General features: G+C 45.0%; 6 protein-coding genes across 6 annotated transcripts in view; 3 read left to right on the forward strand and 3 right to left on the reverse strand. All coding sequences in view use genetic code 11, as the record gives it.

Moving 5' to 3' along the window:
• The window catches only part of EGR_07256 (hypothetical protein), a gene marked incomplete at both ends in the record, with an annotated part of 4,171 nt that extends 3,178 nt beyond the window's left edge, over window positions 1-993 (forward strand). The window contains one exon of the mRNA XM_024496505.1: window positions 853-993. Coding sequence (XP_024349090.1) covers window positions 853-993 — 141 coding nt within the window. The remainder of the gene's footprint in view (window positions 1-852) is intronic.
• Window positions 994-1,295: 302 nt separating this feature from the next.
• EGR_07257 (Transmembrane BAX inhibitor motif-containing protein 4) lies at window positions 1,296-2,210 on the forward strand (the record flags this gene model as incomplete). Its single annotated transcript, XM_024496506.1, has 6 exons — window positions 1,296-1,383; window positions 1,415-1,526; window positions 1,566-1,671; window positions 1,704-1,737; window positions 1,778-1,941; window positions 2,004-2,210. The coding sequence occupies 6 exons, from the start codon at window positions 1,296-1,298 to the stop codon at window positions 2,208-2,210; spliced, it is 711 nt and encodes a 236-aa protein (XP_024349091.1).
• Window positions 2,211-2,749: 539 nt separating this feature from the next.
• EGR_07258 (hypothetical protein) lies at window positions 2,750-5,736 on the reverse strand (the record flags this gene model as incomplete). Its single annotated transcript, XM_024496507.1, has 8 exons — window positions 2,750-2,813; window positions 2,889-2,956; window positions 3,025-3,172; window positions 3,248-3,579; window positions 3,948-4,089; window positions 4,584-4,898; window positions 4,961-5,416; window positions 5,498-5,736. The coding sequence occupies 8 exons, from the start codon at window positions 5,734-5,736 to the stop codon at window positions 2,750-2,752; spliced, it is 1,764 nt and encodes a 587-aa protein (XP_024349092.1).
• A 511-nt stretch (window positions 5,737-6,247) lies between these two features.
• Window positions 6,248-7,544, forward strand: EGR_07259 (Mediator of RNA polymerase II transcription subunit; the record flags this gene model as incomplete). Its single annotated transcript, XM_024496508.1, has 3 exons — window positions 6,248-6,440; window positions 6,512-7,179; window positions 7,248-7,544. 3 exons carry the CDS (start codon window positions 6,248-6,250, stop codon window positions 7,542-7,544), a joined length of 1,158 nt encoding a protein of 385 aa, XP_024349093.1.
• Window positions 7,545-8,671: 1,127 nt separating this feature from the next.
• Window positions 8,672-15,154, reverse strand: EGR_07260 (Adenosine deaminase; the record flags this gene model as incomplete). The annotated part of the gene is made up of 5 exons (XM_024496509.1): window positions 8,672-8,747; window positions 9,312-9,559; window positions 10,271-10,524; window positions 14,575-14,863; window positions 14,933-15,154. The coding sequence occupies 5 exons, from the start codon at window positions 15,152-15,154 to the stop codon at window positions 8,672-8,674; spliced, it is 1,089 nt and encodes a 362-aa protein (XP_024349094.1).
• A 463-nt stretch (window positions 15,155-15,617) lies between these two features.
• The window catches only part of EGR_07261 (Dynein heavy chain 10, axonemal), a gene marked incomplete at both ends in the record, with an annotated part of 31,292 nt that continues 20,209 nt past the window's right edge, over window positions 15,618-26,700 (reverse strand). The window contains 19 exons of the mRNA XM_024496510.1: window positions 15,618-15,860; window positions 16,056-16,298; window positions 16,506-16,967; window positions 17,326-17,879; window positions 18,703-18,889; window positions 18,934-19,233; window positions 19,294-19,494; window positions 19,665-20,000; window positions 20,217-20,476; window positions 21,051-21,244; window positions 21,356-21,565; window positions 22,030-22,273; window positions 22,362-22,497; window positions 22,691-22,915; window positions 22,998-23,157; window positions 23,273-23,627; window positions 24,571-24,727; window positions 25,018-25,140; window positions 26,170-26,419. Coding sequence (XP_024349095.1) covers window positions 15,618-15,860; window positions 16,056-16,298; window positions 16,506-16,967; window positions 17,326-17,879; window positions 18,703-18,889; window positions 18,934-19,233; window positions 19,294-19,494; window positions 19,665-20,000; window positions 20,217-20,476; window positions 21,051-21,244; window positions 21,356-21,565; window positions 22,030-22,273; window positions 22,362-22,497; window positions 22,691-22,915; window positions 22,998-23,157; window positions 23,273-23,627; window positions 24,571-24,727; window positions 25,018-25,140; window positions 26,170-26,419 — 4,840 coding nt within the window. The remainder of the gene's footprint in view (window positions 15,861-16,055; window positions 16,299-16,505; window positions 16,968-17,325; window positions 17,880-18,702; window positions 18,890-18,933; window positions 19,234-19,293; window positions 19,495-19,664; window positions 20,001-20,216; window positions 20,477-21,050; window positions 21,245-21,355; window positions 21,566-22,029; window positions 22,274-22,361; window positions 22,498-22,690; window positions 22,916-22,997; window positions 23,158-23,272; window positions 23,628-24,570; window positions 24,728-25,017; window positions 25,141-26,169; window positions 26,420-26,700) is intronic.

The following is a 26,700-nucleotide window of genomic DNA, read 5'->3' on the forward strand; positions in this document are numbered from 1 at the left end:
AAGGGTCCTGTAGATCTTGGTTAAGTAATTTCGGAGATCATTTTCTACTTAGGAGCCAACAACATCTGCCCAGTCACGGATGTCATGCACACTTACCGCGTCTCAAATAAAACGGATGTTGAAAAAGGAATTACATCGCCCATCAAAAATCAAATGTAGTTATGTATGTCAAGTGGACTGATAGGAATAGATTCAAGACCGAAAAGGCGATATTTACCCACGAGTACGAAATAAACTGATAATCCTCAATAAACTTTGATCCTTTGTAAAAATTGCGCTGTTTTAATAAACTCTATCCTCAGCTTGCAAATTTTCTTGATGTACGTGTAGGATGAAACTAGCAGGTCTCCTCTTCCTTGTTCCTAGTGCTTTTAGAACAACCTGGTTGATTTAATTTCGACATATTTATTAGAGGGAAGTGGATCGGGAAAACACGTACAAAGTTTAAAGAGGGGGAGGGGGGAGCCGCAATCGCTCTCAGGCTTGGGAGACGCCGACTACGTCACCAGATTCGAAGTGTAGTCTTGCCTCCTCTCTGAAAGGTACATTAAAACAATATAAATGTAATACGATGGTGGTTTATTCCTCGGTATTGTTGAGGCTCCACTTTTGTACTTTGAATTAGCCTTCTTGTACCTCGCTGAGGGGGCTGGCCTTCAGGCCATGCCAGTAGCCCAAAGATCTTCTCTGCGCTAAACACATATTCTGCCCAAGTATTGTGTCTTACTTCGTCTTTAAGGAAGTCTCGGGACGCTACATAAGTATTACATAGGACCTCAAATTTGAGGCATGGAGGAAAAAGATGGACAAATGCGTCACCACAGCTCCTCAAACCATTAAATGCTTGTGCAGGAAAGTCGATATCCTCTAGCAGAGTTATTGACAGGTGCATTGCTTTACAATATTACTCAAAATGCTACTTTCTGTGAAATAAATCTTCTAATTTTAGCAAGAAATCATATCATTTACGAATTGGTGAAAGAAACATTGTGATATAAAGTTGACTGTGTGCATAATACAAATCATATTACAGCTATAAAGTCAGTATTTAGGGAAATATAAACAACAGGGTTTTTTCTCCCTAAAGTGGCATTTACAACAGACGTTTTTCCTTACAAAGAAGCAAACATTTTATCACTGAAATCGTTTCAAAGTATATTTACATAACTATAGAATTGTTTGTAATCCCGACTACTATCATTATAAGATGTGGTTTACAAACAGACTGAACAGAAACGAGGATTAGCAACTTTGGCTTCTATTGGTTCTTTATTCTGCAAAATATCTCTACGAAAATGTCGAGTCTTTCGCTGGGTCGGAAACTAGAAAACGACTTTTCGTATAATAACTGTGTCAAAGATGCGGATGTCTACATACGGATGGGTAAGATTGTCTCCTCTCGATATTGCCAAAGAATTCCTTCGAAAACTCTATTCTATTCTTTGCGCACAATTGGTCCTAACCTGCACTACCGGAGCTGTTCTGCTTACTTTTAAGGAACAGTTATCACCTTTTCTGGCTGAAAAGTGGGACACATTGTTTGCATTACATCAATGGCCTCTTAGTTCTTTCATTTTGCTCTTACTGATCATTGCCTCCCTCGTGTTATTGATAGCGATGTTTTACAAGCGATATGACACTCCAATGAATTTTATCCTGCTATTTAGCTTCGTATGTTTCAGTTGGATTAACCTTCCTCTTAGACTCTGGTTGAATCCTTTTTTGTAGGATTGGTCGGTAAAGTGCCATTTTCCCCACTAACTCTTCTTATATCTAGTCGTTCATTTTGATTTGGCGATCGTCTTGCAAGCTTTCCTGATTACCGCAGCTCTTACCATTGGTCTAACCCTCTACACGTTGCAAACGAAGCGTGATTTCTCCTCCTGGGCCGCCTGCCTTGGTACGCTTCTGATGGCCCTCTTTGTCGGCGGCGTCTTGAACGTACGGTTTCTCACTCATCCGCTGTCCAATGCACTATCTAGTCAGTTCGATTTGTCTTTTAGACGTTCTTCGCCTCTCCGGCTATTCACCTGGCTCTATCGATTAGTGGTGCTTTTCTCTTCGCCTGCTTGTTGATCTTTGACACGCAGATAATAATGGAGCGCTTCTCCGCGGAGGAATACATCGCCGCGTCCATCACCCTCTACTTGGATATCCTCAATCTCTTCCTCTACGTTTTGCGTGTTCTGCAGACGGCAAACAACAACTAGAGATCATTAATTCCTGACTTATTTTCTTCTGGATTTACAATAAATCCTAACAACCATGGACATAACGCACGTCTCCCATCACTTCGTCGTGTTATTTCAGCACCACGGACCTGGTGATCAAGTAAGACACTGGTAAAGTGTGCCGACGGCGTTTTTTGTGCTTATTTTAAAAGCCTGTCAGGAAGACATGGTGGTAGCTTCTGCACAAAGTAGTGGATTGGATTAACAAATATCACTGAAGGGTCTGTTACATCGCCTGCGGAGGACGTATAACTACCACCATACGGATCTTTCTAGCCTCCTGTACTTCAGCCGCCTCTGCCGCTGTTATTTCAGCTGTTCCCAAAATTTTATATCTCAATGCTTTCAAGGCTGCGTTGATGATACATGTCTGCTGCACTTAAGCCCCTACTAAGATCGGTGGCAATCTTTGCTGGTACTTACACTGGACTGAGTCGACATTTTATTCTCCAAAGATAAAAGGACAAAAATGAACGGTAGTAAGAAAGGCTTGCATACTGATATAATCTGGTAAAAGTTCAATCATCATCGCTGTCTGCGCACAGTGTATCGTCTGATTCTTCCGCTTGCTGTTCACGATACCTGCAAGCCATTGAGCACAAGTGACAGTGACATCGAGATCAAACTACGCTGATAGTCAAATCGGGGGAAACTCACTTCAATAACATCGCGGATGCAGGTGGCAAGCTTAGTCTGGCCTCTAATACTGCTTCCTTCTGCGACGCCTGCAGAAGCGGGATGGTCGGAAAATTACAAGTACAACGAGGAAAAGGGATAAACCGGAGGAACGGACCTTTAACTCATCGCGAACTCGCGTCATAACCTTTAGGGACTCTTTCATCGAAAGGGTCTTCAATTGTCGTAACGGTGAACTCCAAAGTGGGGAACATGACGGCTTTGAGGCGTCCTCGCGATACAGATCCGTGTTTAGCGCTAGACCACTTTGAAAGGGGAACGAAATTGCGCTTAATTAGTTACGCCTCCTACCTAATCATAAGAATAATGTTTTAGCTTACCGATACACCCGTCTGAAGAGGCGGTAAAGGTTGGCCAGATCCTCAGGACATCGGGAGACGTGAGACGTCGCGAGGAGGCCAGCAAAGCCGCGCCACCGTGCCTGTCCGGCGAGTAGGGCAAGAGAAGAGGGGTTGAAGCCGGTAGCGGCTAGTCGAATTAGGAGGGACTTGTTCACGGAGTTGAGCATGGGAGGAGATCCTGGCGTAGTCTGTTGGTCGCTCTTTGGGGATACACAGGAGGAAACGGAGGGGGCTATGTAGGGCGGGTGGCAGACCACAGGACCACGTGGCATTTCGGCGATAGCACGAAGAGCGTGGAGATTTAGAGGCGCCTGGAAGTAGAATGAAACCCATCAATTAACAATGGAGCGGTTCTGTTGAGTTACCGACACTCTTTAGCCTTTATTATGAAAGTAAAGCTAGTGAAAGGAATGTGGATGTAATGAAGGATGACTGGATCATTTGGCAGGTGGAGTAGTAAAGGGCTGAAGAGATGAGTGAGTTCTGAGTTAGAGAGCCAGAGGAGCTGAAATAAAAAATAGGTTCACCAACAAATAAAAGGCAGGGATCGGTTCGATTGAAGCAGATTGAGGAAATGAAAAAAAGTGGCAGAAACAGAAGGGTGGATTAATGGATGGTTGAAGGGATGAAGAGACGTCTACTTTGAGTCAACGCTATTCTTTCGAGGTGTGCAACCCACCTCGATCCACGCAACAGTTTTCGGTCGCAATTTGGCCAAGGCCGCTGCATCCAACTTCGCGTAGTGCGCAGTGCACGCCATCGAGCTGGCGCTCGTACCGCCCTCTTCGGAGAGTTGCTGCTCCTTTGTTTCGTATGCCTTCCTGCGTCAAGAAAGAAGTTCTTCAGTCGAATTGCAGAAGACAGAACTCACAGGTGAAGACCACGTAGTAAATTCAATTCTACTAGGAGTCGAGTGGTCTCAAGATATGATAGTGAAAAATAGTACCATAGCAATCCCATGACACTAAAAAACCCGCTATTACAGGAGGCATGGTCACCAATCGCAGGGGTTTCACATCAAAGATACTATAAACTCGATGTTCTCGAATTATACAGCTTCTCCATCAATTTTTCAAGTAAAGACAGTGCAATTCTTGGCCAAGCCCATGTATTGAAAAATACATCGATAACCTTTTTTTAAGAAAGAATCAGTTGATCAAACAGGACCCCCACCTACTTCAAACAAGTCAAAACCAAAAAAAGGACTGAGTAAATAACAGTAATTCATTTGTTGAATTTCCACTAACAAAAGTTGCACACTATTTGCTCTAATTATTCAAGCCTGGTGCAAACTGATAAAATAACAAGAATTTACTTCTCGGAATTAGCATCATCAGCCACGATAAAACGGATGTTCTTCGGCATTCCATTCCTCGCCCCAGGGTGATGACGGACACTGGGGCAGCAAAAGAGCCGGCGCAGTCGTACCAAACTTCCCGCACAATCGGCTACAAGCACAGACCACTCCGCTGCCGACTCCTGCCGAACGAATCGCCACATCTCAGCCACCGCTATACCAGGCGCGGCAGTGTCTGTGTCGTATCGCATTGTCGCATTGTGTGGCAGAGGACTACCTTCAATTGCCCACGTGAAGATCGCCCCATGCCTCACAAACTGCTTTGTCGAATTCCTGGATTAGAGACAAGCAGAAACAAATGAAGGGAATCTAAAACCTGTAGCTAGCTGACCTACCAACAATCAATAATCATGAGACGGACAAGTTCAGAATTGATTGGCCTCAACTGAAAGAGAAAGGCATGATAGGAGACACCCTCGTCGTTCAAACGAGGCAAATTGCAAAGGCGCCGAAAATTGGTAATCTCATCAGGAGTAAGAGGCTCTTTAGGAAGTTGCGACAAGTCTTCTTCGGCCCCTACATCATCACTTTTCGCAGGACCGAGATTGAGAGAGACAAGGCCGTCGATTAAACTGTCAACATCTTCAATTTCACCCTCTTCTTTTTTTTCAATTACTACGTCTTTTGAGGAGGTGCAAAGCACTCCAAGACGTCTGCGATTTGGGCTACGAATTTGTAATGCGGATGGTGGTAGAAGAGGAGGCTGATGAAGTTTGGTCTCAAGGATGGATTGAACACGAGCTATTGATTCATTCAGCTTCTTACCGGAGTCTGGCAGCTTGGATGATAAGCTGAACCAAAAATAACGAATGATAACCGGCGTGTTAAACTAGCATGTTAGACTAAATTCTTAGTACTATTGTTTAACGTACCAGTCTCTAAGAGCAAGCTGTCTTCCCAATGCAAGTTGGAGTTGACCACGTGTCATGGAAAGATAATCAGGCGGCTTTGAGTTGAGACTCATCACAAAGAATTCAAAGCTAGAAAAGATATGTGGAAAATAATTCAAGAAAAAGGGGGCGCTGAAAATGGGAAAAGGGATTAGGGGATCCAGCTTAGAGACATCCCAATGATTCCGTGTCAAGGATGTAGACGATACTAATAATAGCATCAAGCGATGTTAAAAGAAACATTGATAAAGCGTACGCCAAAAAAAAACACAAAACACAAGTAAGGCTGTGCGACGCGGTAATAATTCAGCCAATTACGGTACCAGAGCTTATATACTAAAACACAGTCTTCTTATTTTTGGATATGATATAAGCCCAAATAAAAGCATATTAATTGTTAAAAAATATTGCGTTAAGTTTGTTAAGTCAATGATTGTTTTTGTTGCACCTGCTTCATGTTTCTTTCAGCTTATTCCACTATGTTACAGCACTTTTAATCACAAATGCTGAATTCCTCTCAAATTTAATAAAAAAGTTACAAATGCGCTCTGATGCAGAATTTGCTTAGGACTTTAGTTATTTGGTCGTGTCCTAAAATATTTTTAATGCAAAAAAATTTGCACCTATGTAAGCATTTTATTCACGTTTTTTGGTTTGTCAATATGATCAGTGCTTGATGCCAAAATGTGAACTCATTTTAAGCAATTCAGAGAGGTTGGTCCGGAGCCGTACATGGCTGATCGTCTGACAGAGTTGCAGGACGCTATTAATTTGCAAGCTGAGAATCTCGGTAACGCTGTTGGAGTAATTCAGCAGCTTGCACAGCCAAGTCTCTTCCGTGAACTTAATCATAACGGTCGTAGAGAAAAGGAGTGGGCCTCCAATCCAGAGTTTCAGGCGCTTTTGCAAAATCAAAGTCAAGAAGGTAAAGTGTCTGTTTCAAAACAAAGTCTTTCAAAACTTGTCTGACTACTAGCGATTGGTTTTGTCACCTAGATAACGCTCACAAATTTGCTGTTACAATAGCGACTACAGCGAAACAGATTGAACTGTTAATTAATTCTCTCCCTGCTGAAGAGGCCTCTTTGGAACTTCAAGACGAGGTTACCAGACATCTTCTATCAGAATATCGTAAAGAGAGCGCCAAACTTGTGCATCTAATCACCAAGAGCTTCCAGACACGCCTCTCCAAGGTTCGGCAACTTTTGAGCAAAATCGCCGAGGTTCAACTCCTTACAAGAACACTAGAAAACGAAGTAAGTTGTACACCTTGTCTTGATATGATTAATACGATATCTGGTAGGTGTACAACGACTTTTACAATGCAACGACCGGAGATGTCGATTCTAATGACTACTGAGGCCGACGTTTTATCTGTCTGGATGCATTATCTCTCCCTCTGTCTAGCAGCAATAATCATCTGCCGTTTTGTTGGCATCCTCCTCCCTATTCTCGTCCCCAAGTTAGCTGCACATCTCTTACCCTCCTGTCGTGCTCATTATCGAGCTTCCCAACTCAGATGTCAAGAAGTGCGTGACCTTCGGAAAAAAATGAGTCAACTCAACATGGTGGACAATTTTGCGGTCTACTCTAAACTCGAGCGCAAAGTTAGGGCTCTGGATAGGCAACAAGCCGAGTCGGACCGGTCACAGCTGGGCACGACGGTTCGCGTCTTTTTCGATTGTTTTACATTGGAATGCTCTGTAATTACTTCCCCTTTCTTCCCCTGCAGCTAGTTTGCGGCCTTTTCGCGCAGTGTTTGCGCTACCTCCTCCATGCTGTCCTCTTGGCTTGGTTGGTCTATGGAGCACCTCGGGAGAGACTATCCGATGAACGCTTGGCCCTGCTGTATGAAACTCGTGCCTTGGTTGGCAGCCTGGTGCACTGGACTCATTACATCCCCAACTGGGCTATTTCCATGCTCTGGATACCACTGTGCGAGGCTACGGCGTCTCTCCTACTCTCAAAATTTCAGAGGTGCATAGAAGGAGAGGAGGCAGATGTAGAGGTGGTGCCAGCAGGGGAGTGAGCCGACGTGTTTGTTTAGCGAAAGTGATGTGAAGCCGGCCTTTGAAATAAAGCCTATAGTATTTTCTATGGTTTGTGTCTACTTATGAGTTTTAAGTAACATGGCAAATGGGTATCTCAAGTTTTGGATCTGTTCGGAAAGTGGCTACCAGTGGTGCTAGGCGGTAATAATTAGTTGTGGTTGCAATAATCATGCTTGAAAGTGTCCATCGATTAGTATTCTGTTCTTCCTTGGTTGCTGTGTGCGGAAGGTGCGTGTATGGTTGGAATGCGGCTTTGCTCCGTCAGTGTAGGTGTTCTCTAAAAGTCGTAGAATTGTGTATTTGTAGTTTAAAAGAATTGAAATATTTGTGATTGACCTCCTGTCAATGATGAAGAAATCCTGACGATCTATATCGACAATAAATGGAACCGATTTGTTAAAGCCTCAACGATGTGAGTCAAGTACACGTCTCAGCGCGTGAAGACGTATGGACGCGCACTCCAAGCAATTCATTTCCGTCATCTAGTTCATTTTATCAACTCATACTGCTAGACACGTTTTTAAATCCGGAGGAAGCTGTTTGCGATCACTGGCAATGCAGGCCGTATCGGAGCTCGCTTTTAGATCCAAAAACCTTGGAGACGGGTGCAAAATCACGACTAGCATCTTGACAGTGCGTAAACACCCAACTTCCTGTCAGTTAGAACAATCCGTAACTTTGGTTTACAAAATAAGGATTTTAGGTCCAATTAGCACACTTTACATCCGCATACACATTAAATTTATGAAGCAAATGGGTTGACAGGGTTTGTCAATGGTTAAGTTGGTTGTTTTTTTGGATCTGGAATCCATGTTCTGTTTGTCAACGGGTGGAGCTCATTTTTGGACACCGGTAGTTTTGAAATACGGTCCTTTTGAACGTACTGGGCGTGAATACGCGAGGAGGGCTGAAAGAAGCACATTTCGGTGAGTCAAAATTGTGTCCCTTTTCAACCTGGTTCAATTTTGTACTGATAAACATTCCCCGGGCTTCGGTATGGAAGGGTTTGCCATTACAGCTGACCCATCCTGACACTCCTTGCTAGTCTCGATAGCCCAACACGCTTCAACCTTCCTAGATTGCAAATTTCCGTGAACGATGGAGTTCACAGCTCCTCCGCACGCCGGCCGGGTGGCTGCTGCGCGCTTAGAGCCGCATGATTGACGCCGGAAGTCGCACTCCTGGGAGTCTCATCATCGCGCCACGCCAGAAGTCATTCATTGGTGCCACTGGTTCCTGCCGTGGTGGTTGACGGTGCCTGCGCCAGCCGATGAATGGCGAGAGAACATACCGCTGCTCGGATGTACCTCCACGGGGGCAACTCAATCTGTACTTGCTGGACTGCCGTGGACAACGGTTATGTCTGCTGGCACAACAGTGCAGTCGAAGCGAGGTAGAAACACACGCAGACCAGAGGATTCGCTAATTCACTCCTCAATCACATTTAGACAGCCCAAACCCCCAAACATCAGTATCATCATGGACAAGCAAGGCAAGCAGAGCAACACGCAATGAGGCAACTTAATCGAGAGCCTTCTAACAACTACCAAATACCCCTTCTCCCACCACACACCAACAAAGACAATCTGAAATTAAAGAAGCTTTAATCAGATACACCTATGGACGGATATGCGAACGAACAGGAAGACTAACAGAAGGACGTACTAGAAGCTGGGGAAGTGCACTCGACAGACGCCAGAAGTGGCGCTTAGAAGGGGGGGTGGTCTTTGAGGTGCTGAACCAACGCAGCCTTGTCCTCAGCACCGAGGAAGCAGGCCTCAGCAGCACGCAGATTGGCCATGTGAAACTGCTCACCCTCCAGCACCATTTGCATAGCGAGCATACGCTTCTCCGCCTGCATCCACTGACCTGTCACTGTGGGGTCATCGGTGGAGATGGAGTAGTTGACTTTGTCAGCTTCGAAGCGAGTGATTGGGTGCGAGGACCACTCGCCGTGGACTGAGCCCGTCAGTTTGCTAGAGAGGGGGCACACCTGCGTTGGAGGTTGAAAAAGGATTACTTGGGCAACTGTCTCTTGAAATTCTACGCCTCCGACGACGAAATGGTCTGACTGTTACTCACAGTAGCCGACAGGAGTGCCGGCCACCTAATGAATGCATGTGAATGTGTCTACAGACCTGTTTCATGTCAGATAGCGAAATTCAGTGATTTGCACCAAACCATAACAAACTCCGTGAAAATCACAAGAGATTTTGTCTCTTGCGGCTCCACCCGTTAAAAGTACGCCATCGCAACCATCACACCAAGGCAGACAAGAGCAGTCGGGAGACACCCTGCAAATCTTGCCGATGATAGGAAAAATTCGCTTCAAATAGGTCATAGAAGAACGGAGAGTCGTGCATTGGTCACACCTGAAGCCTGTCTCCCAGTAGGCAATGGAAGTGCATTACCATGCATGCCACCGGGCGTGTGACTTCGGCTTTACCCTTGTCATGATGGTGAAACAAGCGCGAAAAGAGTGCAGCCAGTCACCTGATTGATACAGCAGATCTGTCTCGTTGTTAAGGCAATTTCTGGTCTTCTATCTCGAAAGCAGGCTCATTGTGAAAGTACGGTTACTACGGTGACGGAATAAGTTGTAAATGGGTGGGGATGCAAACAGTTGTTTATCCTTTGGCAAGCAATACAGCCATTAGTGGGGGAACCAAAAGTTTGGTAGTAGTTAACCAACTTGTAAATATACATTTGAAGGACTAAAACTTGCCTCAAAGTGAATATTCCTTTCGCGCACGTCTTTGTAGACTGCTGGATCGTCTAAAATGTGGTACCCGTGGCCGATTCGCTCCGCAAACATCTCATGGACGGCCTCGGTGACTGAAGCCGCTGGCCCGTTCTCACCCGCGTGGGCTATGCAGTGTAGACCCCCCGCCTTGGCCTTCTTAAAGGCCTCCTTTATCCGTGGGTCTGTGTTCGTTCCATCACATGGTTTATCATCACCTGTGGAATGCAATATCAATGATGAGATATTGCCGTGCGATTTGTATGTACAACCACTGGCGTGAACTTCACCCTCATAGCGGGAAAATAACCTTAATTGTCCCCATCAAACATCAGCAGAGCACAGCACGTGGTAAGTGTCGTACGATTGGATGTCAATTGTCGTGTATCCCGCATCCACGTAATGAACAACCCTAACCAGCGTGCTTCAGCCTGCCGTCAACCAGCAGCCTGATGACATTACTTCTAACATGCCGTAAAATTCGGGTACGCGTTTGTTGTAGGCTATGGAACTGGCAAAAACTATGATTGCTTAACAAACACCAACATTGGAGTGGAAGCTAAAGTCTAACTTGGTATTTCGGTGCCCACTTCATTTTACACCTCGTATCTTAAGAGCGAAATTGTTTTGATTGCATATACCGACACTCCGCAAAGCCTTTCAGCCTCCCACGATTAGTCCACCGAATTCGTGCCGTTGGAAGTATGGGTATGCCACTGTCTATGCCACCGATCTCTCATCTTAAAAAGTGCTTACAAATGCGTTCCCCTGCACTAATATGTATTAGTGTGAATGGATAACGGAAGGCAAATAAAGTTAACAGACGACCTACCTAATAAATCGTGTAAAATGATGGTCCAGGCACTAGTGGAAAACATCTTAAAGATCTTGCGCATAACAAAATTGCCAAATTTCAGTTCATATTTTGAATCATATCCGTAGAGTTAGGTCTAAATTTTGGCAACAAAATATTTAATTATGCTTTTAAGAAGGTTTGGTGTTTGAATTCAACTTAGCCATTTTGTCAAAGCTGGACTTCGTCTATTGAGTCTAGGTATTATTATTTGCGACCAAATATGCCTTCGGGGGAAGAAATAAAACCACTTCTCGCAGAATAGTCGTGAAATCCATCCATTCTGTCCGTAATGTTTGTGAAACCGCAATCTATATCATAAAGATCAAATCTAGCGATGATTGAAACATTAAACCAGGTAAAAAGCAATGCAACAACATCCCTATGCAATTTAAGAGGTCTCAGAAATGAAATGCATTCAAAATAATAAAACGAGGAGCGGGCGGCACTTACACCAACTGACGAAAGTAAAGATTAACACTTATGACAATCAAAGCTCATACGTACTCAAAAACCCACCTCAGAGCCGTTTTTGACTGATATTTAATTGCCTCTGCGATAATGAACTCCTCCAGTAGGCGCAAAACCCGACACACGGCAAGAAACCGGGCTTCGCACCAGCACAACCTCATCCGGTCATTGGGTGACAATCTTCACCAATCAGAAGCCGAGTCGGAATGTTTAGTATGATAGAAGGCGATAATCACCGCAATTTCCTAAGGGATACTTTGTTCCACACTTTTACAGCATTCGTCAAAATCGAATTCGTCTACCGCTGGTAATTAAGGTGAGAAATTACAATAAATATTGGGCCTAAATTCAATGGAAGAATCATACGCTTCGTCAGCATTAAGCTTTGCCCATAATGCCAAGAACATGTGACCAGAAGAATGGGAAAACCAATTTAGTGCATCATGACGAGAAAAAAAGGACTTCCAACCTGATACTTCCGTGGCAAGGAAGTCATAAGTTGGAACGCACCACCACAGCCCTGACGCCCCGGTTTTTGCAGTGCAATATTAGACATCATTAATTTTTGGATCTCATAATTATAACAACGCGAACACGCTTAAGGTTTGTTTAATAATAATTGTTTAGGGCTACGCCGTGAGCATCTAGTCCGGAGCACTGCTTACAAATATTAAGTCAATCACAAACTAATTTTAACTAGAAAGAAAGCTTACTATTCCACCCACCGCCAATTTTCCGCCTGCCCAGCTTAACTCCGATGACACACCAACTTTCTACTTGAGCTGACAGCACAAACTAATGACAGCCAAATAGGCATGCATGCATTATCCAGTAGATGAGTGTGAAAACGCAGCGACAATCAGTATTGCGCCTGAGTTCCAAAACGCCTCGGCTGTGATGATAGGTCTTCCCGATGTCAAACTTATTAGCCTTAGTTCAAAAGAAACTTCCAGCTTTTTCGTGAGTTACAACTATTAGAACTAACGCTCAAGCCGTTTTGGGCATGTGACAGCTTCTTGAGGCTCCTATTGCCGATTAAAATTAGGCAGTTCGAGATGACAAGGCACGCTAGATTGAAGGTAATGTTTGCATGCAAGTGTGTGGGTGTGTGTGTATGCATGAATGACCTGTAAAATGTGTCGCGGAGTCCCATCCAAAATCACTGGTTCATTAGCACAAAAAAATTGACGAAGACGGTGATTAGGGGGAGGCAACAAGCAATAAGTGAGTAGGGGGCTGACAGCAGTATCGGAAGCGCCGTACTGCATCACACTTTGACGTACAATAGTGTAGAGATAAAACGCCTCATCACCTCGAGCCTAGGTGCCACGGCAAAGCTATGACTAAGCAGTTAGTTAGTAGGGAATACCAACTAGACGATGCTGTATTCTAACACCAAACCGATTCAGCACCCACCACCAGAGACGGTACCGTTAGAATGGTAGCTGCAATCAGCCTAGACACTGTTAACAACGATGGTAATGGGGAGATAGGTAATTGCCAAAGGCAGAAAAAAAGGACTAGTGGCAACAGTAGTTTGTGCTTGGATCAGAAGTGAAACATCTGCCAGTAACAATATCCTTCAGTAGCACAGATACCCTTCATAATAGAGAAATTGAACAAAAGGGTACTCTTTGTGGAGAAGTAACCATGGTAGTTCACGGGCTTACTAGTACTCATTAAAACGAATTAAGTTACCTTGAGAAGTGACTTGCAAGTTGTAGAAAACTGGTTTTACTAGTGTCTCTTATTCTCAAAAAACTGCGCTAAGCAGTGTGCCAACAGACCTAGAGGACTCAAAATCATTGAACTAGAATGACCAGATCTGCATCCGCAGAATGAACTACTGTCGACAACAATAAGTCTTTAAAAGCCAAGATTTGCTCGATGCTAGTGAAAAAAGGCATTGTGATAGAAAATGGGAAAGAAAAGAAGGTTGGCTTGAGATCTATCGTGCTCGTAAAGCCGCCACCGTAAACGCTCATATTGTTCTAGAGGGCCTGTGTGCTATCACAGACAAAGCAGGTCATCCGCCGCCGAGGCGCAAAGGAGCACAACTGCGTGCCAGACTCAATGACACAACAACACGAATGGACCCTGTCTAGGTGACCTCGAGTGAGTGCCAAAACCATTAGCTGAAATAACAACATTCCAGAAAAAGAACGGCGAGAATGAGAGGGTAAAATCGCCCATCAGACTAAAAAGGTGCGCCTACAGTGCTATTATCAAGCAGAAGGATATCAACTGCAGCATTAAGGCAGGCAAAAGTAGCGATATTTATTTTAGAACCAGACTAATTAATTTTTTCAAGCAGAAAAGGAGTCCTTACGAAAATTCCCACTCAAATGAGAGCTTTGCCTTAATGAAAAGGAAAAGAATGAATATCTGTAGAAGGAATACCAACTAAAACTGAGGATAATCAAGTTTAGGCGAATGAGTTCTGAGGTGCGAAAAGAGAAGAATCCAACACTAAAAAAGATAGCGAATTAGTAATAACTGTAGGATGAAGAGGACAGCAGCAATTGACGAGAAATCACGGCATTTTATCTGATCAATTGCTATCAAACGGGATTATTTAACAAGCATTCTAACATAAAACGAGGTGAAAGAAGGGATTTAAACACATCTTAGTAAGAAAGTAATGCCAATCCGATGGTTCAATTCTCCAGCGGCCTTAGAAATTGTAAACTAATCAGTAGCACCTTACAGAGGTGGACGGACGGGAAGCGGTGTCAAATAACCGAGACAAAAGACGCCCTTGACATAAACTGGGTCCAAAAGCTGAGCTTAGATATGCTTAGGGGATGCTAATTAGTTCAAAGTCGAGTGACAGTTTATTTCGATAATTGGAAGGAAAAAATGTACTGTCGTCAGGTAGCGATTGAGTCAAAATCTGCCTTAAATGACATCCTAGTTGAACACCCTAATTTGAGAGACAACTAACCGGCAACATCGACAGCGACAACGCCATAAGGCTGAAATTTCTTGGCGATAGCAACGACATCATCAGACCACTCGGGATTGCCTCGCATCATGCAGAGGATGGCACGCCATTGGAGGTCGTGGTTTGCGCCACCACGTTCCAGCGCGTCAAGAACCGTCTTAGTGACCTCCTCGGCACTCAACTTGCCTCCAGTGAGGATGTGGGGTGAGAATCGTGGTTCCACATAGCAGTGACCACCTCGGGTAACACAGTCTTCAACAAAATCGAGTGTTATCTGATTGATAGCTTCCTGTTAATTCGAAACACGATCTTACCAGAAGTGAGAATCCAAAACAAAATTACAAAAAATAAACCTTACTTTATCACCTGCAATAGGTGAGATGATATAGTCAAACGTTTGTAAAAATGAACTGAGAGAATTTGGTTGCGTTATTGCTAATCTACTCGTAAATTCCTCCGCATTAGAGCCAGGTACGTGTATTCCCTTCTTTTCGGCATATCTATACACAGTGGATGGCCGGAATGCACCATCTAAGTGAATGTGCAGCTCGACTTCCCATCTGTTTTCGTTAAAGCGCATGTCTTTAGTCCACTCAACAAGTCAAAAGTGCGGGGAAGGTTATAGCACCGCGCCTGGCTGATTAAAACAATTTAAGTCATGTCAAGGAAGGGTTGATTGTTGAGTCGCAGTGAATTTATCACACAAAACGTGACTCGGTCTTGAGATGAACAATTTTTTAATTTAAAACTTTAACCTAAAACAGGATTCTACAATGGCGTAACACTAATCTCATCGAATGTTGCAAAAATGGGATTATTTTTTTCTAAAAATCAAACCACCTAATTCACTTTATAAAACGAGGGGCAATGAGCTTGCTCATACCGACATTTAGGATTTCAAATGATGCTGATTCCCTTCAAGTCGTATACATTTGGCACTCCAAGCTCTCCTGATCCCGAAGGCTCTTAACGATATTTATTCAATAACAAACAAGGGGAGGCAGACTTGGGCACAGATGTCTCAGTCACACTCAGAAGACTGGTCAGTCGGTGTTAAGTATGATGCACACTCCTTCGAGGATCCAGAAGGAGTCGTGCTCATTGGTGGGCATGTCCAATTTGGTGACGTAGCCCTCACCCATGGCGTTGCGTCGCGAGCTCGTCACGTAAACAGGCACCTCCACGGTACCCGTCAGTTTCAGTTTGTGACGCTCGATGGGTGTGAGGCGAATCACCGGCAACTCCTGGATCAGCATTCGCGGTGACTGATGGACCATGCTGTGCTCCTAAAATAGGACCCCGAAATCAACTTAATTTAAGTGCCGTCAAAAGCAAGTAAGTGATTGCATCAAAACAAACCAGAGAAAAGAAACAGAATAGCTTGAGGTTACAAGAAGTTCCACAGTCTACCAAGTTTCCTAGCGACAAGTCCAGATTCGCACTCTATGCAGCAGGAGAAGCTGGACACGAGGTAAACTAACCTCGACACTCCAGCCAGATCCTTCGAGGTACAGGCCAACCACATTGCAACCGACGTCAGGTGCCATGAGAATGGTGGAGGTATCGGCAGGGAGGATGTCGGTGACGGAGGTGGACATGGTGCACTTGTCCAAGGCCCATCCATTCTTCCGGCAGGCCTTTTGCACCAGCGCCGTGAGGTAGGACTGGGGAAGGTGGAGGCCTGATAACCACATCACAGGGGGCTCGCTCCTTCCCCCGTTAGACTGAAGTGGCAAAACACTCCGTCAGGGTGCACGGTGGTATGCATTTGGCACTTCATCTATCCTGGATCTAGACACCTAAATTGTCCCTCAGGCATTCATCACTGCATCGACCTGCCCAGCTCAGATTCACTCACACACTTGCCAAATTGTAGAAGTTAAAAAATTAAGTCCTCCAAGAAACACATATTTTCACCATCGATAACCCACCCAATTCTTATACTGTTCATGTCTTTGTAGCAGTTGTTGCAACCAGTCTGCAAGACTCTTCTCTGTTGCTGGTACAAGTCTCCTCCAGGAGGCGGGAATGCTACCCCTCCCCAGGCAGGCAGCCACATCGTCCAATTCTGTTGACATCCCCACCTCGCCAGCAATTGCACGTCTTAGTTCTCGCAGCGATGAGCGCATTTCCTGTAGGATGAGGTTGAAGCGATCTACCTCCTGAATGAGCACCACGAGGGTGGGCGATATCTCTCCCACCATGTGCTTCTTGCGCAGGCCAATCATGTCGAAGGGCGATGGAAGACGGGACAGAATACTCGTGGCCATTGCATCTAGCACAGCGTCTTTCGCCAGCATTCCTGCACCCATGGTCGTGGTCGTCGCTGAGGCGGACTTCGCCTTCTTCTCTACTCCTGGTGCTAGTTCTTCCTCCTCGTTAACAGTGGTGTTCTAAGGGCAGCCACGAAAAGGTGGGATCGGATAAGTCTTTGACATCTGCCGCTACAGTCAAATCGTTTTACTGTGACAGGAAGAAGTGAAAAATAAATGACAACGTTAGATGACAGCACTTCTTCGCTAAACCTGAACATATTAAAGATAATCGCAGCTAGAATTTTTCACCTCTTGACCTGCTGACCCTACTTCTGCGCGACTTCAAGCTATTAAACGTTGATGAAGGGAATGAAAGGCATCAGGAGCATCATGTTATACCTTGATCAATAAGAATCAGGAATTGTTGAAACAAAAAAGGTAATTTATTTGATGTCCTGTCATGCAGAAATCATTTGAAGGTGGAACAAAAACTCACATCATCACTGTCATCCTCCGGTGTGGTCATTGAAGACTCCTCAGTTTCTAAACCCTCCTCATCTAAATCCCACTTTTCTTCCTCTTCCTCCATTCCCACCCCCTCAGCTCTTTCCTCTACTTCCTCTCCTCCTTCTTCCCCTTCCTCTTCTTCCGCCTCTTCAGCTTCTCCTCCAAATAGCAACACACCTGACCCCAAAGGTGGAGTGCTCATTTGCTTGGTTTTCCTCTTTCGCTTCCACTTCTTTCTGAGAGGTGGCGGTGGTGGTAGCTTCTCCCTGCCCTCCTCCACCTCCGCTGTTTCCTGTTCCTCTGCTGCTTTCGCCGCCTCATTAGCAGTCTTCTCCATCTCCTTGAGTAGTTCACTTACATCCAGAGCAGCTCGCGAGAGCGCAGCACCATCCGGAATGCCTGTGACGTTGTCCGTTTCCGGCAGAAGGTTCTGCAGGTTCGTCCAAAGGCTACGTGCAAATCTCACCGCGTATCCGATTGCAGTGTTGGGGTGCAGACCGAAGACGTTGGGCCTTTGTTGCACAGGCCACACATCCAAGGTTACTATGAGGAAAAATGAGCGTATTAATGAATTCCCATCCTCTCCGTACTTTTTTTGACGCTTCAGTTCTGAGGAGCGTCTCCGCCATCACCGCTAAACAGCGCCAGAACCCTCAAAACGCGCAACAGACTAAACACCAATTACTATAGCTACAGAAATAGCTTCAGTTATGGGAGCATCAACGGTAACGGCGAGGGCAGCTAACACTTCACCTCACCTCTCGTAGAGCTGAAGTAACGGAAAGTAGTGAAGGGAGACGGTGAAAAACAGAAGAAGCAACATGCCGTCATCATCAGCAGGCACACAGGGAGCCAATCAGGTAGAAAGAGAGTAGCCGATGGTGAGTCAAGTGTGAGGACAAATAAACGAATGAACAGGTGATGCAGAGAAAGGAGAAAGTAGATAGATTACAAGAGTAGGAATATCATGGCACCACTCATGACGCAGGAGTGCTACAACTATTGCAGCCCTGACACCAGTCAAGCCCACTGAAGTCTGCTAAGGTCATTTTGTAATTATTTTCGTCGCTTTACGACGATTAGCTATCCCTGCATCTACACCGCAACGTTCCTCCATCCCGCACCCATCCATCCATCAATCCTCCTTCATCCACCGTAGAAAAGTTAAAGACGAAAAGAGGCAAGTCATGTCGGAGTACAGAAAAACTTCCTCTCACCCAGCAATTCCTTCAAAAACAGGCACAAATTTCTTTGTGCAAAAGGGGAGAAATGTTGACAAACTTCACAAGTCCCGTGATGACGCACAATACAAGGTTTTGCAGCATGACACTGGCTAACTTGGTCCAAAAAAATCGAAAGAACTCACTTAAGAAATTTTCGCGGTAATCAGTCGTTCCATCCGGTTCACCGGGAATCATATAATCCACATTGTTATCACAGTAGAAGTGGAAAGGCTGGAACTCGTCGAATAGGAAGTCGCCAAAGTACTCGTCCATGTAGGTCTTCAATACGCGCCTGTCATAGTTGTCAATAGTCCGTCCCCCGTACATCACCTAGGCAGAAATATAACTCGTGCCCTCATCAAGAGGCTAGTTACCTCGCCAATCAGGTACTTAATGCTTGGCCACTTGATCGCATCACCCTCTTGGGTTTCATTGAGAGATTTCTGCAGGATGAGTAGAGAGACCAGGAGGTCAGCATCAGCGAAATCGTATGGGACATTCCAGCCAAGTTTCCCGTAGCGTCGACGCTCCTGCAGAATTCCGTGGAGGAAGATCAGAACAAACATAATGGAGCGGTACTTGGGGTGTGTGGAGGCCACAAATTGGGTTTCGTCGAGCTTGTTCAATGAACCCATAATATTTTGACGCAGTCCACTCGGTGGTTCCATTACAACCTGTGAAGTGGAGGAAGTTGAGCATTAAATCACGCTTATCGAGAGAAAGGGAGCACCAACCTTGTAGGCGATTTGGAGCAGGCCGACAGGAAAGGTGGTGACAGGCTCTGTGGTAAGCCAAAGACGGAAGTCGGGATGCGGATTCACCGCACTTTCTAGCATCTTCTCCAGCTTAGAGGTGTAGGAGAGTAGGAGATGGCAATTTTGAAACACCAGCCAGTGACCCCTTGCCAAGCAACTAGAGAAGAGGCTTTCTGCGGCCTAGTTCAGATCAAATAAATGTTATTACTTGATGCTCGGATTCCGAGTTAAGGAATCTGGAAATAATAGCTCTGCCAAAGTATAGCCATGCTAGTAGATGGTATCGCACGACATTAGGCGGTAAATTTGTCTATCTCTCCAATACATCGAAGTCCAAATATCGTTCTTACCGCCTCTTGACCCTGTCCCAGCGACAGATACTTTATCCTGTTCACTCCAAAGTCGACACTGAGCGCCAGAGTGGTGAGCGCAGCGGGTGGGTCGGACCCGGGCTTGACGATGAGCACGATGGGTATTGTAGGTGAGGTGGAGACGAGGACCTCGTTGAGCAGGGTCATTGGCGGCGCCACGTAGCTGTGGCCCATTGTGGCGTTGATAAAAAGCGAGATTGCAGCGGGCACTCTGTCAATGCGCCACGTGCGCACCAGACAAAGGCGCGAAAACTGCGTCAGTTTGTCATACCGCCCCGGTAGTCTCTCTATTTCCGGCGCCTCTGATTCGTACCACTACCCCGGCATATACTGTTCATGAGCATCTACCCATTTTTCGAATCTTTTAACATAGGTTACTTAGTAGAACAAATTCAAACAGATCTTATAATAATTTTTGCTAGATGCCTGCAGCAGTAATGTAGTCAAATTACCGTGCCTCTTATTAGTATCTAATGGCTGGTCTAACTCGGGAGGTTAAAATTAAAGGATAGGTTTTAAGTATCTACTCACCTCTTTCCACACCTCTGGATGCTTGACCACACTCTCAGGCAGCTGTCCAAACTTCTTCGGCAGAAAGGTGGCCAAATAGAGACAATCCCGCCATGTAGCCAACGGGATCCATGGGTGCGGTGGGGGAAAGTACTGGTCTGTCAGACAGAGATTGCCACGAATGAAGTAGTTTAGCTCCTTTGGGCGGAGCTTTCTTGCATCCTGCTGTAAACGGATGGCCAATTGGAAGGAGAGGAGAAGTTTGTGCTCCTCAAATATGGCTAAAATGACGCCGAGGTTGAAAAAGAGACGTAGTTGCTAATCCACATGGCCAAATAAAGCATTAATTTAGCGTTTAAGTGGATGGGTGAATCTGAATTGGATGGCCGGATTGATTGCAGATGGATGGTTGAATGGCTTGATGAGTCTGGAATGAGTGATTGTGTAGGTGGATTTGTGAGTGGATGAAATAAAACACACTGCTTCACAAAAGTTCACCCAATTCAGGATCTATTGTTTTTTTATCTACACCACGGGTAACTCTGATTTCAGTGGGTGAAAAATGGAAGAATAATGGAGCTGGAACGAATCAATTTAGAATAGACTTATGACTGAGTATGTGACAAATGGACGGGTGGAGTGAAAATGGGTGGCTTGATGATGAAGAGACACCATAAACGAATTGACAGATGTCTGATGGACGAGTGGACGAATATGAGATGAGTGGGTCAGGAATAAATGGATGTATCAACTTGTAAATGAAAAGGCATGTTTGATATGCTCAAAGCTTCCACAGAGATGTTATAATTACTCTGATTGGTAGGTCAATGGGAGAGTAGGTTGCATGAAACTCACCAGTACAGCCATAGGAGAAGACAAGAAAGGTTAGAGTGGACTTGATATTCTCCAGTCTTCGAGGCAGCGAACTATTTGGCATGGCGCGTTTGAGGGACTTGAGAAAGACCTGCAGAAAGGCGGAGAGAGAGAACTGATACATGGGATCCACCATCGCCAGATCAGCGATTATGAAGAAGAGTATTGCTCCACGACTGAAAAAAGGTCAACAAAATACATTACTGAGTTTTGCTAGAAAATATCTACAAAATCAGTATCGCGGTCAAGGTTTCCAGGATTCTACAATGTGAGTAGTGAGTCAGTACCGAGCAGCGGGGCGGTAGGCATTGCGCTGCCTATCCACGTCAATGGAGATAGCGGCGGTCTGTTCGAGGGCTCTGCCCACCTCCACAGCCTTGGCTTTCGTCTTCTCCAGCGTCTCGATCAATTCCCAGTTATCGAGGATATTGCCTGTTTGGGTAGCCAGTTCTAGCAGCAGGCGATCCTCCAACTCCTTCAATATACGCTTGTTCTCGCTGCAAAGAGGGCAGGAGAAAGGTCAGTGGTTCGATCGGCTTTAATAGCAGGAGTAGAACGGTTTAAATGAGGTGAAGCATGTATCAATACAGATTAGTCTAACATAGGATAGAGAGGCTATCAAAATACTGAAGAGCCGATGCTTCAATCATTCTGAAAACGTTGTAAGAATGGGGGAGAGATTGCTCCATCTCGTTCTTTAGGCTTCCGGATATTAAACCAAGAACTGTAATCGAAATTGGGCTGAATGGGGTCTTCTAAATCTTCAAGCACAAACTTAACCCACTTCATGATGCATAATTAAGACAATAGACCAAGATATCTTCCAAAACTCTCCCATCTAGAAAAACGCTCCAGAGCCGAATGGTACTGAAGTATCGAATGTAGGGAAAGCAATTGCTCGCATTCATTCTCTGGGTCTCCAAATTTCATTCTTTAGTAAGGAAAAATGGAAAAGCCTTACCTCGTTGCTTTGATGAGGTACTCCCGTTTGTCCTCCAACTCCTTCTGCTCGTACTTCACCAGGGCAGAGAGCAGTTGACCCTCAAGACCAGTGGGTGTGACAGTATAGTTGATGATACAGGCGTGGCTGAAGAGGTTTGCAGAGAAGCGCGGGTTGGGTAGCTTTGTGGTCATGTAAAGACGGAAGCCCTGGTCGTATTCCACCTCCCGGTCGCCCAGTACCACTACCTCCCTGCCTCGGTCCTCTGGAGGCGAGAGGAGGAACAAAAATTATCCAAATATCACTCTGTTCACGAGAATCGGTTGTAAAATCTATGATGACAACGCAAGTACTTCTAATATTCCGACTTAGGATGTTGTTCAGGACGGGGTCGATGCTCTCCTCAATCGAAGTGAACATAATTGCAACTCCAAATTTGATGCAGTTCTCCAAAGTACGCAAAAACATTGGGTCGTTCAGTGTGGTAATCTGCAACGAGAAAGTGCGTCTCGCATTGAGAACCTGCTTAAAGAGGCAGTGGAATAGAATTGGGTCAGCAGTGTTTGACACCTTTCAGAATAACATTCACCTGTTCAGACAGACTAGAATTCTTTAATTTGACAGAAATTCCTTAATCCTGCACTATCCCAATACACCAGCCGAAAAGAGAAATTCAACCCACCTTGATAGAGCGGGTCTCATCTCGGGGGTTGTGTTCCATCACACGAAGCCAATTGGTGGCCTGCCCTTGAGGGTCAATGCACACGGGCGTTTTGGGTCCTTTTATAGTAAGAATAGCATTCTGAATGCTCAACTCATCAGGCGGCAGGCCCTGCGAATTCCATATGGAGATCTCCACCTCGGTGGTCAGCAGCTCATCCACCTTGAAGCCCTCTGTCATAGGGATCTGTGGAAAAAATTAACGAAATAGAGTATTAAGAAGGAAGAAGGACCAAAGTAAAGACGCAAACGATGAAGAGGAGCTGTACATCATCAATGACAAGATTGTCGAACCACTCTTTATACAGCAGGTGTGTTCGGAACTCCTGAGTGAAGGGACCGAGGTAATTGAGGAAAGCTGAGGCCAGGAGACAGTGACCCATCAGCTTCTTTTTGCCATGTTGGAGGGCTGCAACTGTCTCTATCCACCTAATCAAGGAAGATAAGCCTTGTCGATTCAGGCACTGAATAGATCCGATTAACAGTACGACTGATGGGAGCTCGTATTAATTGGTTCGGCAACGCGCAAAAACAAAGCACCTACCGAATCTTCTCCGATGCCAACCCCGTAGTCAGTTTCTCGGCAGCCAATAGCTGCCGAAGCATAATGTTCATCTCATTCCGCAGTCGGTCCATCTCGTTTTGTGCCTCAGCGAACTGGCGTCGCAAGTTAAGCAGCATATCCTCCAGTTGATTTACTTGGTCCGTCAACATCTGCAATTCGCGCACTGCTTTGGCCAACTCGCGCTCCAGCGCCCTCACGCGCTCCCGTTTGGGGCGAACCATCTTTGCCACCTCGTAAAAACTCACCACAGAGAGGATGAACTTGAAGAAGCCACCACCCGCCTTGCTGGCTGCACGCACCTCCTCGTAGCCAACACCACGCTTGGAGAGGAGATCTGATTAAGGAAGCGGTCGACATTTTCAGTTATTACCAATGTTTGTGGCCAACATGCAAACCTTTTCTATCCCCATCAATTCAGCTCTCCAACTTTGTTTGTGTCACCTACCGTACTCGTCTCTCAGGCCTTCTACACCTAAACAATAGCTCAACAGTGTCTGGGGGGAGTAAACTAAATACTGCATTCCAAAAAAGAATGATCCTGATTGCGCCGATTGGACTCTGTACAGAGATGCTAAATATGAAGTACATCTGCTGCGGCTAGTTAAATCGGATTTTGTAAGTTGTTCCAAGGTTGAGTTTTGCATCGAGGATAACAATGAAACAAGACCGGGTTTGGTCGAGTCCAAGTTGCTCTTAAGGTAAGTATTCACGGCATTAGCATGGAAAGTGAACTAAAGGTAAAAAAGAAACGCACCTTTACACGTTCTGCGAAAATGGGAGTGAACCAGGTAGCTGTTTGCATTAGCAACAAAATGACAATACAATAAAAGGAAGGAAGTAAGACAGAATGCGTTGATGAGATGCTGCTTTGTAGTATAGGTGGTGCTAAGTGGTTTTGCGTCTAGGCAACTGTTTCAAAGAAAACCGATTAGCCTGAGGTATGTGCTGGCTGTAGAATATGGCGCCCGAGGCAGGTTTCGCAATGGCCAAAGGTTTTCTGGAGTCGTAGATATTCCCAACAGTAAGTTTCTTTATTTAATGAAGTATGATGCTGGGGCTAGACTGCATTGGATGCAAATGGTAGTGGTTTAAACGCAAATAGTTGAAAGTAATCACAACTACAATTTCGAAGGAATGTGAAATGGGACACAAATATTAGTAGCGTCGGCAATCCACCACCATGGTCTGCTTTTTAAGTCAACCTACCGCAGTTTTGCAAAACCACAAAGAACGTGACAGTTGGGTTGGGAAAAATGATGATTGGAGAAGAGGCAAACCTTTGATGGCGTTGATGTTCCTTTGAGGAATCGCCTCACAGTCCATGGTCTGTAGAGTACCAATGAAATTGGCGTCTGCCATGAGACCACGAGCCGCCTTCCAGCTTATCTCTGCCGCTGACATTACGTGGCATAGACACTCACCCACAAGCTGAACCTGTGAATGATTAAGGATTGGAGTTAAAGAGAGGGAATTACTTCGATTTACTTGCAATCAGCGGCACAGTTTGCCAATGCAGCGTAGATATAACCAGTTTAAAACATGTGATGCAGTGTGCAACGTACAACATAGCGCTGGACTATCATCCATAAAACTACCTCACTAGAGGTTGATTTCACTCTACGTACGAGCCAGGTATAAATTAGCAATGACCTCTAAGATATGAAAATAACATTACATTTTTCAAAGCTTAGATTTGGGTAGTTACGGCGTTAACAGTAACTCACGGGTTTAGGTGGAGTTGCAAAGGCGCGAAATTCGGTGACATCAGCTTTTTCCAACTCGTCAAGCGCCCTTTTTGCAGCTTCCAGTGCTGGTAAGGCCTCGGCTAAGGCATCCTCAGCTTCGCCCTTAGGGAAAAGGCGAGTAAAAGTGACACTTTTGATGGCTTATTTTTCATCATTTTAGAGGTATACGAAATTTTCAGTCTCGCTTCAAACGCCTAGACATTGGTTCAAAAGAATAAAGATGCGTAGATAACTAAGGATATGAATAGAGAAATCGTGGAACAATGCGGAGTTAGAAGACGGTTACTGACTAGTATTATAATAAAAAGTGGGAAAAGTAAGTGAACAGAAAGAGGTAATAGCACTGGGTGTGTAGAATCTCCGGGGAACGTATTAGACTAAGAGCTCTAGCGACATTTGTGAGGAGTGGGTGAAGGATCTCAGCCAAGAAGGACTTGCTGAAGCTAAAAGTGGATCGTTTCAAAAATTTTCTTTTAAATGAATGTACAGAAAGTCCACAGACCTGGTACCGAAGTACTCATGAATTTTAACACAATCCGAACAACCAAAGACTGATATAAATAGCGGTGAGGTAAACATTAATCTTTCAGTGAGAGAGTGGGAGAGAGGTAACGGGAGCCGCAAAGGCATATGCAGACCTGCAAAGAGGTTGGTAAGCGGATAATGGGACAAAAGGCATAGAGAGAGATAGCTGAACGGTTGAATAGGTAAGTAGATGCGTGAACAGTTAGAAATCCCCTTAATTGGTAAGGCGCATAACTCCTTTAAGATAGTTACCATAAGCAGCTTAAGCAGACCAAATGCAATGGGAGAGCAAAGAAGAAACCTAAGTACTTTATTGAAGCTTAGAAAACACAAATGATGGGTCACCATTCCCCTAAAAACCCTTCCAAATACACATGTCAGGCGAGATGAAACAGACGAGCCAAATGGCAATCAGCTAGGCAGCGGAACTTGATCGTGGAGGCAGAGTTTACTGACCAGACAGGTAATGAGGCGACGAAAGTCAACCAGACAGACAAAAGGAGATACTAACAGTCAGAGCTGGATAAACTGGGTCGATAGCTAAAGGGATAACTTGATGGGTTAATGGACAGATGGATTGGTGAATAGACAGACAAGTAGACAGACCTTCTCCTTGGTGATGACTTTCTGCTGTGCCGCAACTTCAATAGATTTGGCCTGCGCCTCGGTCTTTTTGATAGTGGCGGCGTTAGTGGACTCCTCAATCTCCTTCATCAGCTCCTCGCATGACAGCGTCTTCTCTTCCAGTACCACCTTCTGGATTGCCATCTTCGTGTTCAACTCGTCGATTTGTTTGGCTGTCTCCTTCAACTTCTCTAAACCCACCTTCAATCGGTCCTGACTTGCTTCGTTTTCTCTGCAATCAAGTCATTAGGAGCAAGTGTTGGGGAATGAAACTAACCCTCTCCTGCCCGCTTAATCAATCTCTCTATCTCCAAAATCCATTTAAATCAAAATTTCCAATGTTGTTAGGGCAAATACAAACACAAGTGTTCAGTTTTGTTAGATTTTAAACAATAAAAGAGTGTTTTAAAGTGGGAAAATTCTCCTTTCTTGTCGTCCGGAGATATCCATAGTCTCCGATTGACTACGAATAGGAGGTTTTATAGAAGCGCATACAAATCAGCCACCTGAAGA

This window comes from Echinococcus granulosus (assembly GCF_000524195.1).
Source record: "Echinococcus granulosus chromosome Unknown EG_S00073, whole genome shotgun sequence".
Taxonomy (NCBI): Eukaryota; Metazoa; Platyhelminthes; class Cestoda; order Cyclophyllidea; family Taeniidae; genus Echinococcus; species Echinococcus granulosus.